The 15,396-nt window shown below is 42.6% G+C and overlaps 1 protein-coding gene across 8 annotated transcripts in view; it reads right to left on the bottom strand.

The window, feature by feature from the left end:
- The window catches only part of DOCK7 (dedicator of cytokinesis 7), a 110,843-nt gene that overhangs the window by 34,179 nt on the left and 61,268 nt on the right, over nucleotides 1–15,396 (bottom strand). For 4 of the 8 annotated variants that reach the window (XM_065673175.1, XM_065673176.1, XM_065673177.1 and 1 more), the window contains exons 15-23: nucleotides 11,581–11,698; nucleotides 10,926–10,996; nucleotides 10,034–10,172; nucleotides 9,748–9,849; nucleotides 9,509–9,595; nucleotides 8,517–8,748; nucleotides 7,162–7,326; nucleotides 6,061–6,230; nucleotides 755–844 (exon numbers count right to left, since the gene is read on the bottom strand). In XM_065673175.1, coding sequence (XP_065529247.1) covers nucleotides 755–844; nucleotides 6,061–6,230; nucleotides 7,162–7,326; nucleotides 8,517–8,748; nucleotides 9,509–9,595; nucleotides 9,748–9,849; nucleotides 10,034–10,172; nucleotides 10,926–10,996; nucleotides 11,581–11,698 — 1,174 coding nt within the window. Of the gene's footprint in view, nucleotides 1–754; nucleotides 845–2,043; nucleotides 2,149–6,060; nucleotides 6,231–7,161; nucleotides 7,327–8,516; nucleotides 8,749–9,508; nucleotides 9,596–9,747; nucleotides 9,850–10,033; nucleotides 10,173–10,925; nucleotides 10,997–11,580; nucleotides 11,699–15,396 lie in introns of all 8 variants that reach the window. The other 4 variants (XM_065673178.1, XM_065673181.1, XM_065673182.1 and 1 more) reach the window with 2 other exon arrangements.

Here is a 15,396-nt window from a genome sequence, read left to right as displayed (position 1 = left end):
TTTTGAGTGTCAAAAGAATTTTCCACCACCCCCCCAAAAAACCAAAAAGTTTGGTGCTTGAATTAGTTTAGTTTAAAATTCTACCTTTCTGCCTGGTCTGATTTTTGCAGGAAAAAGGAGTAAAAAGCGGACATATAAAGCAATTTGTATAAAGATGTATATTTACTGTGAGAAAGGACTTAAAACAGCAAGAAAGAAACATGGGGCAAAGAAACAGCTTTTGGATTCCTTTTCTTAGGAAGACCAACCCACAGACTGGGTGTTTGATTACATTTTCATTACCCAAGTCGGGCAATTTGCCCTTCTGACATTGTTTAGTAGGATCTCATCTCCTGCAAGGGAGTGCACTTTGAAAGGAACTCCCATTCACTCGCTGGATTAGCGCCTGCATACCTGATTTCAGCACACATCCGTAATGCTAGCCATCACATTATGATTTTGCACACAAGAATGTGTCGTTTACATGTCTAGACAGTGCTATTCATATTTTTTGAAAGCCAGTAATAAACCGGCTCCAAACACTATGGCCATTAAATCAGACAAACTACTCCTGATCATTTTATTCTTCCCAATTCAGCTCTGTCAGAATACTTCATATTCACCACAGCCTGGATATTCAGAGGTGCTAAGCAACAGCAGTTCCTAATGACCTCGGAAGAAAACAGGCTATAAATGAAAGAATAGATTGCATCATGTTTTCAGAATCACTTGACCTCCCTGCCCCGCAAGATCAATTGTCTTCACTGAAATCTACCTTTTTAGTTGGTAACCGTCCTGTTAATGTTTGTAAGAAACTTGACGTCTCAGTGTGCGAAGACATACGATTACAACTTCGATCCGTAGCCTACGGAGTGGAGATGAATGAATGATGACAGGACATTAAAGTTTGCTGTGGATGGGTTTTGCAGCTCAAGGACAACGTACGTTTACAAAAATACTGTTCCAACTGTAGGCTTTTACTGCCTTTACATCTTTTTATGCATTCTCAAACACTTACTAATTTACAGATTTGGTTTGAACAAAACGACAGTACTTTTTACTGTTTCAAGACATACAGGCTACTTAAGTAACTGCATGTTCTTATGCACAAAGACACTTAATGCTGCAAAGCATGAAACTTTTTCGCCATTGCATTTTATCAGCATGCATACGCCAAGGAGGTAATACTTGTAATTTCAGTCCATACCTCTCAAGCTACCAGAGACCAAGCACATGGGGATGTACCCCACAGCGACACTGCTACTGGCACAGGGAATAAGCAAATCACTGAGGTTCTCTTTCTGATAGAAATCATTTGCCACGAGTGCATGTGGACTCAGACTAAGCATTTCTGGGACTCTGATGCACTTGAAAGGAGGTACAGTTGAGAGGTACGTTCAAGGCAACCATGCAGTGGAAAGCAGCAGGCAAATCAGGGCTAAATAACTCTTTCTGACTGAAGCTGCTATAAAGATTTCATACTTTGCAACACAGAACAGATACAATTGGCCCTAGCACGTCACTGGCTGCATCGTTCAGATTTACATGTTTGAAGAGAGAATTTTACATGTGGCAATCAATTTTGGTTTAACAATATTCCACTCAAACAGTCATGAAGGATTACTTGACGATGGATACTAAATGCTTGATGAGAATGGCGAAATGGTTCGCAACATCAAAAGAAATGGCAAACATGGACAAAACTATGAAGCTGTGATTAATGTTCCCGCTTAGAAATGTGCTCCACCTGAAGCTGAAACTAGTGTTAGAGAGAGAGAAAAGAAAAGAAAAGCAGTCACAGCATTTACATTTCACAGACCAGCAACCACTGAAATGAAAAGAAGGGGACACGTCCACGCGTTTGGAGGGTTTTCATGCAGTGTGGGGAGGCGGTGGGGGAGAAGATGCTAAATTAGAAAAGAAAACTCACAAAGTTTTCAAGGAATAAAGAAATAATTAAAAACAAAACAAAAAAGGCACCAAACCACCAAACTGGGAGTAAACACCAAAGGAAGATATTCTACAGGGAAACATCAGGGAGAACAAAGCCAGAAAAACCTCTACCGAAGACACCACCTGTGTTGACTCTGCACTTGGGCTGGGGTTGGATCCCCATGGGGCTGCTTTTGGACCACCAGTGTTTACCCAGGAATTGGAGCGGTCTAAACCCTGGGCATGTAATAGAAAGCAGTTGGGAAAGGAAAGAAATATTACATGTTGCATGCCATACAGTAGTCAAAGCTTAGTCCTTAAAAGCAATCAAACCGGGTACACTGCAAACACATCATCAGTTAGCACTGTTAAAGCAGCCTGAATTCTCAGGTGTCAGTGGAGACGTTTTAGTCCAGAGGATTATTTTATATCTCATCACACACATACACACTGTCGATAGCTCTGGTCCAACCTGCCCTCTCTGTAATGCTTGACATTAAAAACTATCTTCCTCATGAAAAACCCTACTCTTACTTTAATCAGATTAAACCCATTCACTGCAGGAGATACAGCCAGCCTGGATATACGACATGGCTGAGGAAAACTGGTGCACAGATGTGAATACCACAAAGTATGCCCTCTGAAGTTTCCAGCACTTTGAGGGTGGATTGCTTGCTACAGCTTGTAAGTTCTACAACTCTTATGGAAATGCTGAGGAACTCTGAATAGACTGAGTGGCAGCTCTCATAGGGTTCCATGGAATAAAAACTCATGGAATAAAAACCCGGCATCACTGGTAGAATAACCTTGTGAACAACATTTCACATGGACACTGGGTATTTTCTCTGGGCAGTGTGGCCAATATAGGAAAGAGCACATACCTTTTCTGCAACCAACCTGTTTTGCCAAGCAAATTATCTGACAAATCATCCTGCTTTTTCAAAGCTCAATCTAGTTTGTATTCCAAGTTCTATTCCTGCAATGAATCGCATGGGCAAAGTTACTGTGGATCTCCCTTCTCTTTCTGCTTCCTTTTTCTCTCAAGAGACTCAAGAAGAAAAGGAAGTTAAATTGTTTAAGCCAGGTTGGACACAGGGGCTTGGAGCAAGCTGCTCCAGTGGAAGGCGTCCCTGCCCATGGCAGGGGTTGGAACTGGATGAGCTTTAAGATCCCTTCCAACCCAAACCGGTCTGGGGTTCTATGATACATTGTCACGCAGGCTGCTCCCAAGTCAGGACCATTCAGCAGGATGCCGTGGACCTTCCTGGTTCCAGGAACCAGCTCTGATGGAGGCAGTTCTGCAATGCCACAACTGAATATCAATTCCTTATAAATTCCACAGATTTGTTTCAACCCTCACATGAGTGAGAGCTTTCATCGTAGTTCCTGTGCCCACTCAGAGCTTCTTCCCAATGCCTGAAGCAAAGATGAAGCCCATTTCATCACAGCGCTTATCATCTGCTGCAAAGTCCACCAAGCCTAACAATCTATTTCTCGCTGCAAAGAAAAATCCACCTCAAGGTTGAGCCCAGTGTGAGGGCTGTAACCTGGGATTCAAACCATTAATCCACTGAGCTATCCTCTATGCAGAGTACAGCAATGCTGTAATTTTGCTTAAGATGTCCAATAAAAAAAAAAACCTGAACACATATAAGGAGAGTGCTTTAATCTCAATTACTTTTTGGAAGAAATAAATCAAAGCTTTCTGCCCTGCTCAGACCCATAAACATGTTTTATTTTGCTCACAGTGAATTAAAGTCGAAAGGACTTTGCAGAATGCTGAATTAAGCTCATGTTTTGTAATATCAAGTCTGATTTTGAAAACGCCTTTCTCACACTCACGTTTCTGCTCACAAGGTTTCTAATCACGTCACTTAGGTTCTGAGGATAAAGGTATACATGGACTGTGTTTGCAGAAGCACAAGTCATGTTGTAAACATCTGAAAAGGGAAAGATTCTTTCCTCTTTGGCAAATAAAAGAGCACAAGAGCTTCTTACTGCTTGGCAGAGTCACTGAAAAGTTCACAAAGTGCTATTAAATTCTCTTCTGTCTCTGGGGTTCAACCTGCAGCTGGATCTGCGCAGGAACACAGCACACATCTGTGACAATCCACTGCTGGAGCAACGAAACTCCACTATCTTTTCCTATCTTTCCGAGCACATCTCCAGCACTGCAGGAACACTCAAAGCGTAGAATTTCACCACAGGTCTTTTTAGACACTTAAATTTGCGTTAGTAGGGAATAAAATCTATGCGGCTTCAATTGACAAATGAAGGCAAAATAAGTAAGAGAAATCTTCCATATCCTGTACAGGGGATCATTATTTCACTTTTCAAAATCAAGTGAGAAGCTGATAAAGGGGACACTCAAAGCACAGATACCAATCCTATAAATACCTTACATTACAAGAGAACTGGATTCTGAAACCTTCCATCAAACAACAACCCAGTCTTCGGGGTTTTTTAAAGCAGAAAGCTCCCCTGATAGAGTCTCATTCGAAGTGCAAGTTCCCAGTTTGGGTATCTGTGCTTAAGCCACTACTTGGAAAAACAGAATAGGAATTTTTATATATTTTTACTCATTTCAACATATCAGGAAGTGTCTTTTCTATTAACAAGCAGAAATAATTCTATTCAACCAAGAGTCTGTTATAGTCAGGCTGAATTTAATTTCTGGCGCTCAGACTACCATAAAGGTAACTTTTCCCTCAACAATTACTCACAGAATAGGTTTTAGTTTAAAGCCTGGAGTACATCCCTAGAAGAAAATCTCTCTTCATTTTGTATTGTGACATTATTCACTAAGCCAGCACGTATTAAACTTCTGATAGCCTGTGTAAATGCCATACGCACATTAGTGCTTATGGCATTTCACAAAAGGTCAGGCTTGTTTAATTAGCAAGATACTAAAGTGGTCTTTAAAACATTTTAAGACTTTTAAGTCCAAACTTTGATGTAAAAGTGATGATCTGCCTACCCAAACTGCTTCAGCCTCTTATCTGGTCAGCAAATTACGTTGTTATTCATTTTAAACAGGTAGCTTCTTTCTGAAGCTATGCTTTTCTTGCTCTTCTAAAGCCCAGGACCAACCAATGTCAAGCCTGGATGGTCAGGATGATGGTTTTATTAACAAACTTGCACACTGATCTTCCAAAGGATGGAATGGAACAGCTCTTTGAAAGGGCTCAGGAACTCATGTGTGCTGGAAGGTGGGAAAGCATCTCATCTTAGAGTAAGCTATTACAGTAGGGAGATTAAAAAAGAGAACCCCAAACAAGCTAAGGCTTGTTTGTGAAGGGAATTACAAACAGCAGATTCTCCCCTAGCTCATCCTGCCTAATTTAGGTACAAAACTGAATTGCTCAGACTGGGACTGTGGCAGTCCTATGTACTTTGAAATCATCAGAGAGGGACAAGCCCTCTGCAGGAGATGCATCTAGTGAGATCATAAGAGTTAAAGTAAGAGCATTCCAGGCGCTCTGCACTAATGTGCCCCCACTGGAAAACCACTTTTAGGTGTGAGGAGTCAGTGTGGGTGTAGACTTAGCACACCATAAATTCACACTGCAGCTCAGCTGGCTGGACTATGGCTCACTCACTAAAATCCTCCCTGGCCCATTCAGGGACTAGGGATATTCCTGCTGTGTGCAAGACACCTGCTCTGGACATAAGTAGTAGAGAAAGCATCTGAGCAGCCATTAGTGCTGAATGCAGAAGAGAAGAAAGGGGTTTGATTTGGGAGGTAATAGTGGAATCACAGGGTGGCAAGGTAGAGGGTGCAAGGTTTGGGGAGAATAACAAAGCTGGTCAGAGGATATGGCTGCTGGCCATGTGAGAAGTGAGGTAGTAAAACCATTCTTGTCCTACTAGTCTTGGGGAGACAAGTCCGGAAGGACTTTTGTCCCTAGCTACCACACTTGTGGAAGTAACACTGCCAGAATGGTCTCCAACAAGTTAGGGAGATCAGCAAGTACTTTCAAGGAGCATAGTTTCAGTAGTGTTATCAGTAACTGCCAGAAGTCTGAGAAGGGGCCATTAGTAAGGACATCTTTTCATAGGAAAATGTCACAAAAACTTCCATGTTATTTCTTTAAAGAGTAAATAAAAGATGCTGAGGTTCCTGTAAGACCCTCAGCACTGCACGCCTACCTTACTGCCAATGATGGAGCGAACTTCATCATCCGGCGAAGTGGGGGTCCCAGAGATATCTGGGTTGCTGTTGCTGAGGCTCCGTGAGCGGTTGAGGTTAAGGCTTGCTGGTCGGACAGCAGATCGAGCCATGGTGGCATAATGCACTGATCCCCCCAGGCCACCAGGACCTACAGTGGTGTACAGAAGAACATCCTGGTTAGACCATCAATCAGAGCCTTGGTCCCATGCTACTTTACACCAGACTGATGCAGCAAACCCTTTGGATAACCAGTAGATCTAGCCCATAAGGAAATAATCCCTATGCCTTCTCCTGCCTGTTTCTCCAAGGCAAGCGGCAGGGAGAAAGGGATGGGATTAAACTGCTGTTTTATCCACTGATGTCTGGGAAGCAGGAAGCTCCCTGTGGATTTAGGCAGATGGTGTGAGGTAATGCTTTTAGCCAAATGGATATTTTCCAGACCAGAATTGAAAACAACCAAAGGACTGGGCGCTAAGTACCAAACCTTCCCAACACCTCTCAGAGGTTTTCCACTCCATGTAAGAAGAAAGTGCTGTGCACAACAGTCCTTCCAAAGCCTGATTTTCTGTGGTTGTCACTCACACTACCTCTTCCCCCATGCAGATACATCCCTTGTACTCAGCAGGGTGGAATTAATTGCTTTCCCTCCTGTACCCAGACATGTGTTTTCAAGTATTCCACACTCCTCTGGCAAAGTTTCAATGTTTGCTGGAACTGGATAAAAGTACAAAAGTACTAGTGAGGGAGAGTGGGAAACATGACAGGCCAAGAGCACATCACATCTGTACAACTTGCTACAGAAAACAAAACTAAACCACCAGATTTTTGCCATAATTTAGCCTCATGGTCTTTCATCAGTGATGCTGTTACTTAAGATTATCAAACAGTTAAATCTCTGACATGGCTAACTGTAATTAAAGTCATCTTGTAAATGGCTACACTGGATCATAAAGAAAGTTAATAAGAGGGCTTGGCAGGGAACCAGCCATGCAGTTGGAGCTCAAGAGCACCTGCCAGCAAGCAATTTCTGCTTGCTTTTATCACACTGTGACTTGAAATAAAATGAAGAAAAGAGCTACCTGGTGATGGTGAGTTGGGATAGGTGTTTGGTAGGCGAAAAACATAATAAATATAGGAAGCAAGAAGGCTGTTTCTGCCATGCTGGTCCTGGTTTCCATCCAAGTTCTTGTGGAGTCTGTTTATGATTGATGCCATCGCTTCAAAAGATGCTTGGCCCAAATTAACTGAAAGCAATGTGAGGAGTTTGGGTTAGAATGCAGCAAATCCTAAATGCGCATTTTGTCCATCTTCTAAAGGATAAATGGTGAAGCTTGTTAGATTACAACAAGCATTCCTCATCAAAACTGAACCTATTTGAACTAAGTCTAATAAACAGCTTGACAGAAGACAGGTGTTGCAGTGATAAGGCTCCACTTCTATTAATAATAAATTTAATGAAATTAGGCCTGATTTCTGGAATCAACCCAACTTTGGTCATCAACTGCAATGGTAACAAGATCAAGTCCATGTTTAACTGATGGATAATATCCCTTGGATGTTTATTGTGCTTTTCTCGGTTAACTATTTCCTCCATTTAAACCTAGCCAAAATATAAACTGTATCCAACAGCACAATTCCATTCTGCTTCTGGAAAAAAAATCTGGTCTAAAAATGAGCACAGAAATCTACACAATATTCTAAACAAATTAGGGATGAAGCAGACAGCAGCTGGAGACTGTAAATATTAGGCTTTTATACACTATGCATGAATGTCCTCGATGCTCCATATAGACAAACTAAACCAATACAGAACAATTAAATGATTGTTATTTTTAAAGCAGTCTTAGATACCTATATTCCACCATGTCCAAACTCAAGTTTCCTACAAAAAAGCTACTATTTTAGATACCAAGGATCTAATCCTGACTTCCACTTGGGATTTTTTATACTGTCACAGCACAGCCCATAACAGGGAGCACAAAGAAGCATTACTCATGCTGACAGTATCAGATCCACAGTAGCTTCAGGAACATGCAGTATCTCTATCTTCTTATCTTACCTACTTCAAGATTTCCAAGCTGACCAGTAAGGTCAAAATCCTTGGTTTGTGAATGCCAGTATGGAGACACCTCAACAGGCTCCAGTGCTAAGAAACTGCTGAGCATCCAACTCATGAAAGTCAGGTCCCTTTTTGGTGTCTCAGCTTGAATGCCAAATTACTAGTCATTCTTGGAAACCTCTGCATTAAATATTGCTTCTGTGTATATCACTACTCATCTGGATGCCAGCACGTTTTATTTGGAAGACACATGGTATATTAGTGGCACTAAAATAAAGCATAAAAATGGACTTTTTTATTTCTGCATAAATATGGTAAGATTGGAAGTGTCAAACTTTCAGCTATATAATTCTCTATAAAACTTAAATAGAATACCTATTTGGCCTGCAATGACAGGAGGTCTTACTACCAGAAGAATCAGTTTGTCAAGCAGGAGATGAAGAAATCGCACTACCGGCTCCAGTTGAGAGGAATTTAAAGCTGAAATGCTGCTCTTCAGTTCATTTTCCAGGTTGTTTTCCATAATTCTCATGTCTCCTATTCGCACAGGGAACATATGCTCATCCAGAGCATGGACAAGTGCAAAGAACTTGTCCAGATAAGGGTCCTACAGACAAGGAAAAATCCCCAATAATCAGCAAGAACCTCCAAAAGTAACTCTGTTTCCTATGGATTTGGATCTCATGGACTGAGTCTCTCCCTCATTCTTCTACCTGACTTTAATCTCACAGGATTAACAGAAACTCAACATCTTTGAGAGCTCTGCCCATATGTCTTATTCAACTGAAATAGTTCAGAAGTTGTCAGGGCAAAACCAGAGGTCCCACAGACTTTGTATCCTTATTAAAACAGACAAAAATGCACTAAAATCATCTTACTACTTACAGCACAAATAAAATACACAAAAAAACCCCACCAAAATGACACACTGAGAATTAATAAAACAAAAGTTGAAATGATTAGTCAAAATGACTGTCATCTTCCTTTGCAGATCAAAGACAAGATGAAAAATACACAGAGAAACAAAAGAGACAGAGGGGAAAAGGGAAAACAGGAAAACGTCATATGTCTGGACTGTATGTTAGACCTGTTGTATTAAACACAACAGTCTGAGGTCTGAAAACACGGTTGGCCATTCACCCCCTGTGAATAAAGGCCAAACTGCTCAGACTCTTAAGCAGAACTTGAATATACTCACAGCAGAATGTGGAATAACAGGTCTGCTGGCTCAGAACTGAAAATGAGATTGTAATTTCACTACAAGTGATTATTATACTCTCCACAGTATCAACTCTGACAGCACTTTCAACAGTCAAAAGACTATCAAAGACTATCAAACTATTACAATGACCGCTCTTATCATTTACCTGAGTGTGGAGGGATGATACAGCAACAACTTCTACGTTGAAAACCCCTTTGTGGTTATCCACCCATTTCATCCCAGGGAGTGGAACCTGCAGGTTAAAGAAAGATCATAGAATCCTAGAATGGTTTGGGTTGGAAGGGACCTTAAAACTCATCCAGTTCCAACCCATTTCCCCTTGCCCTATCACTAGATGAGTGAGGATGTGACAGAAAGCAGAGCTAAGGCATTTGAACAACTCACCTCTGGAGAAAGCACTGAATAAGCCTGCGGTGGTTTCTCCAATGACACAGGTAGGCAGAACTGACCAGTCTTTAACCGTCCATTTTGGAGCATTGGTATCCACTTCAATGAGAAGGAATTAACAAAAGAAAGAACTTCTTAAGGCATTCTTGAATATGGCAGGCTTTACTGTTAAATTCTCAAACTCTCTAACGGTGTATGAGTTGACAGTGATGTTCAACAAACTGCAAACACATGTGCTATGAACATATCCTGTGCTGAGAAACAAAGACTGAAAGATACTCACGGTGTATCCAACTGGAGTCTCCAGGGGAGTGTTTTGTTTTTGCTGGCAACTCACATGGTAGAAAGTAAAAAGTAGGTGGTGGTGATCGGTTAAAGTGGCTGGAAGCTTAATCTTGATTTCCTCATGAAAATCAGGCGATCTGTGCAGAGACCAGACCCTTAACTGAGTCACCATCAATACAAACAGTGCATTTTACTATCTTATGCTCAAGATGGAATCCTTTGAGTTGAAGTATCTTGGGGGAACGAAGTATACGGATCATCCCAATGGATAAAAGCTTCACTTTCTGATCATCAAGGACTGGAAAAACCTTGTATATGCAGTTATAGTCCCCAAAAGTTGCAGCCCCCACCCCACACAGGCGCTGCCACAACCCTTAGCCTGCAGGACAGGATTCTCTCCCTGGTGCATCTCTCCCTGGTTCAGCTGCAAAGCTGTCAACATGCTAAAGCCAGATTCAGCACTCCTTACTCCATGAAATTATTTTCCAGACCAAGTACTTCCAGTTTGTAACCTAAGTCTAAAAGGTTCCAACAAAATAACAAAGCCCATGCTAACACGAGTTTATAACGTAAATCTTTGTGACTACTGACTTGTAGGTTATACTTAGAGCATCTGCTGAGTTGGACTACATGCTTGGGATCTCAGCTCTGACACAATGGTGATTTGTACCAGGGCAAACAAAGACTCTGGCTCCTATTCATGGCAAAACCCTAACAAGAGAATCAACTGACACTGCAGTTGTTGTGAGTGCCACCCAGATAGTCACTGTTAAATGATTAACAGAGTCCCTGGGGAGTTACTCCACTTTCACACTGGTAAAACTTCCTTCGGGTGGAATCACACTACCCATATGGGGTCACATCCTTTCTCAAGCTGTCACATGCTTTACCTGTTGTGATACACTACAGCTGTGTATGCTTCTTTGGAAAACTCAGGACAGCTAGATTTGCCAAAGATGACCTGCAAAACAGAAAGAAACCCATAGAAATCCCTGTAAAACCAGTAATTTATTCCAGAATCCCACAGAGACATTTACAGCTCCATTCACTAGTCTGTGCAGCTCTGGACAGTTACATCTGCTTGTGCTCCTTCACTTCCATGCAACATTTTACTTTGTCACTGAAGAGTTCACAACTTTACTAATCCCAGTTACCCAGGCACACAGATAGGGCTGAAGAACTGATAAACGGAACCACTCCTATGCAGATCTTTACCAAGTGCTGATCACTTCTGGCCCTGAACACAGGGATAACGATTACCTCTAACTTTTTTGTCATGGAAGTGAAGATGCTGTTCCAAACACAAGGGTGTCCACTGCAATTGTCTTAAGTTAAAATATTAGCTACTACATTGTTACTTTGCAAACTCTACACAAAGGAACTCTGTTCTGAAATACTGTAATTTCATATTCCTCTGAACGTGTATTTTCAAATGCATTTCAAAATAACCATGTATTTCTTTAATACAGGGATTTTACGAGTGCAATGTGTACTCTGCCGTATTGCCATGCAGCATTCACATAGAGCACAAAGTACTTCACCCACCGGCATAGCATTGCTTGGGTCCTCTCCATACATGAACTGGACTTTTACAGTGATATTCCTGGCAGATCCCTGGCGGTTGGCAAAGTTAAGGCTCTGGGGATAGACATAAAGCAGATTCCTGCAAGAGACAAAGGCACTGAGTGAGCATCCCCGTGTGAGAATGAGAGCGTTCACACCTTTAGTAATGCTGTTATTTAAACCTCTACGGAAACAAAGTGAAGGGTTTGACATTTTCTATTAGCCAGATGGTCTTCTCTTGAATATAAGTGCAGACCCACACAAGCAATTTGATAATGACCCTTTATTTTAGACATCAAAAGTCATAGTATTTTTACTGCCATCATACTGTGAAATAGTTCCTGTTCATAAGGGTACTTGAAAAATACATCTACAAATTCACCAGTGATTCTGCAATCTAAGAAGTTCAAGTGGAAAGAAAACACATAAATAGCAGAGCACTGAAGTGTTTATTTGTTCAACATAGAGTGGCTAGTTCCTGTTAAATCCCTTCCCTGTTGTGACGTGTCCTTTTCTTCTTCCTTTTAAAATCTCCTTACATCGTGATGAGCTGAGATTACACCTCTCCTCTGGATGCAGATTAAACTAAACACATACCTGTGGCTTTAGTGGATATGCAATCCTTGCAATGACTCACATTCAATGGTGGACACTTACTGGTAGTTTTTGAGGACAGGTGAGGCAGACACACTTCCTCGTAGGTTTAGAGACAACTTCAACCTTCCCTAGGGAAAGGGCACATTTTGGAGGCCCCTTCCAGCTCCGTGTCTCCAAGTCTACGATTACTTGAAACACAACAGTGACAAGATGCAAAGTCTGCAGTATTTTCCATCCTTTTAGCCCTGCTGCATCCCTGCCAACAAAGCGCAGGTTGGACTCATATACTGGCAGCAAAACTGCCCACTACAAGCCCCGACCTGTGTGCGAGCAAGTAATATGTACCTGCAGAAAGTCCCTAGTATGTTCTTTCAAAGACAAAAAAGACAAGCACCTGAACCATTTCACTCAATGGACCGTTATTCAAAGGAAATACTCCTTGTTTTGCCCCAAAACAAGTAGAAGTGTATGAATTATTGTATGTCTTTTAAAAGTCAGCCTGGAAATCTCCAATCCATCCCCCACACAGCCTTGCTCACCAGACCAGCACCATTCCCCCTTGGATACCCTGGCTCCTACAGCATCAAAAAGAGGAACCAAAAGGGATGCTCACCTCAGGCTACCTGGCAGCCCAATTGTTCTGTGAGAGATTCATGTTACTGCATTGCACCTGCTATGGATAACAGACTGGCATACTGTGTTTTGCCCAAACACTGAAGCAACCAGCTCTGTAACAAGCCTTGTACCTTGCAAGGTAGTAAGAGAAAAAAGTTCCTTTCCCCTCTATCCCCCTCTGGGGACTATTCAGTGAATCTGAACACAATTTGTAAGTTGCTTCCAGCCGTTCCTTGTCCCAGAGAAACAGACAACAGATGGGCACAAAAACCTGAAGTGAGGAGCACAGCAGGACAACATTTAAGCACAATAAAGCTGCTACAGAGTGCTGGCAACAGCAGACTGAAAACAAGGACTGGTTCTGAGTGTCAGAAGGCAGGAATTTGGTTGCTCCTTGCAGGCATCTGGTGCCTTTTTAGGGTACCCAACACTCCTGTGCTGGGCGAGCAGCAGGTCACTCTCCTGTAGAGGAGGCCAGAAAGCTGAGCTGTCCTAAGCTGTTGGAAATAGCACAGACTGAGCTGAGCTCTTAGGCAGAAGCTCTTCCCTGTGAGGGTGCTGAGGTGCTGGCACAGGGTGCCCAAAGAAGCTGTGGCTGCCCCATCCCTGGCAGTGCTCAAGGCCAGGTTGGACACAGGGGCTTGGAGCAAGCTGCTCCAGTGGAAGGGGTCCCTGCCTGTGGCAGGGGTTGGAGCTGGATGAGCTTTGAGGTCCCTTCCAACACAAACCATTCCATGATTCTGTGATAATGCTGGTCCCAAGGAATCCTCTAAGAGTCTCCCAAGAAAAAAGGTCAGCACCTACACAGAGCAGTCCAGCTGTACAGCTCCAGACAGCTATACAGGAGAGCCTTATGAAGCCAGGCTCTTTTCCACCCCTTCAGGCATAGGAATATGCTTAGCTGGCATGTGGGAACATCTTCTCTTTCAAGTCCTTCATGGTGAATTAAGTTTTGAATCCCATCCCTGTCGGTCGCTTTGGCTAATCAACACGCTCTTACTATTTCAGAGGGGGCCTGTGCCGTTTCTGTGACTCTACTAAATGACTTTGCTCTGGCATGAACACATTGCTCCTTGATGTTCTTTTTAAAATGAAAATGGGTATGAAAATTTACTCTAAAATGTACATTGCTCATAAAACTTTTATTAAGTACTATTAGTGCTTAAGAGAAGGATTTAATGTATTTGTGAAGCCAAGCTACAGGATCACTATATTAAAGGTAGTCTTAGAACTGATTTACGTTGAATAGCAGAGATGAACCTAAACTGAGCTTGCAGTTCTCCTACCACCTCTCCTGCGTGGGCTTGCCTGCTGGAAGCAAAGGAGACATTGCACCAGTGTGATGACACTTTAGAAAGAGACCTACAGAAGCAGAAGTTACAGCTGATGTTACACATCAGGCAGGGCTTTAGCTGCATTCGTAACAGCAAAATATACAGGCTGTTCCTCCATCCACTGCCCTTCAAGCCTTTGTCATGTGAAAGGCTCAGAGGACATTTCATTAGGAAGAAGCTCATGTTGCTTATCACAGGATCATAGAATGGTTTGGGTTGGAAAGGACCTTAAGATCATCCAGTTCCAACCCCCTGCCATGGGCACGGACACCTCACACTAAACCAGGCCACCCAAGGCTCTGTCCAACCTGGCCTTGAACACTGCCAGGGATGGGGCATTCACAACTTCCCTGGGCAACCGATTCCAGTGCCTCACCACCCTCACAGTAAAGAACGTACGGGTAAGTTCAGATCACAGAGCTCACTGTAACACAGAGGAGAGTAGGATGCTTGCTCCTGTCCAAGCAGCTTCTCTCCAGAGGGTTTCCTATTACAAGCATCTTCTTTTTATGGCAAACTTGCATACAGAGAGGGGAAGAAATTCCCCAGCTTGCAAATCAGAATGTGACCCAAATGAAAAATCCTATTCTACCTTACCATACCTAGGTAAAAGCCACAGATCTTCCTATCTACCACAAGCAAAGTTACAGGAGCCATGGAAAGAGACTGACAGCTGAAAAACTGATTAGGAACATTACAGATCCTCACTTAATCTCTTGATGCCCCTGTCTGATAGCCACCCTGAGAGGATGACTTATCAGTTTCTCCTCTGTTACCCTCCTACCATTCATTATATCTCAAGATCTCATCTTATTATTTGTGTGCACAAATAACAGGACTTGGTAGATTTTGTAGGACACCAGAGGTGTAACCACCATCCTCTGAAAAAAGTCAGACAAGGCTTCAGCACAAAATGAAGGCAGAAGCTGCCTCCCTGCATGGGTGAGATGTAGGCATCAAAGCTGCTGGGCTTTTAAAGGCAAAGTAGAATCATAGAACAGTTAGGGCTGGAAAGGACCTCAAGATCATCCAGTTCCAACCCCCCTGCCATAGGCAGGGACACCTCACACTAAACCATGTCACCAAAGGCTTCATCCAACCTGGCCTTGAACACTGCCAGGGATGGAGCACTCACAACCTCCCTGGGCAACCCATTCCAGTGCCTCACCACCCTAACAGGAAAGAATTTCCTCCTTATATCCAATCTACACTTCCCCTGTCTAAGTTTTAACCCATTACCCCTTGTCCTGTC

Source organism: Lathamus discolor, chromosome 3, assembly GCF_037157495.1.
Source record: "Lathamus discolor isolate bLatDis1 chromosome 3, bLatDis1.hap1, whole genome shotgun sequence".
Classification (NCBI taxonomy): Eukaryota; Metazoa; Chordata; class Aves; order Psittaciformes; family Psittacidae; genus Lathamus; species Lathamus discolor.
Note: the sequence above shows the minus strand (reverse complement) of the source record. Positions and strands in the feature narration are given on the sequence as shown.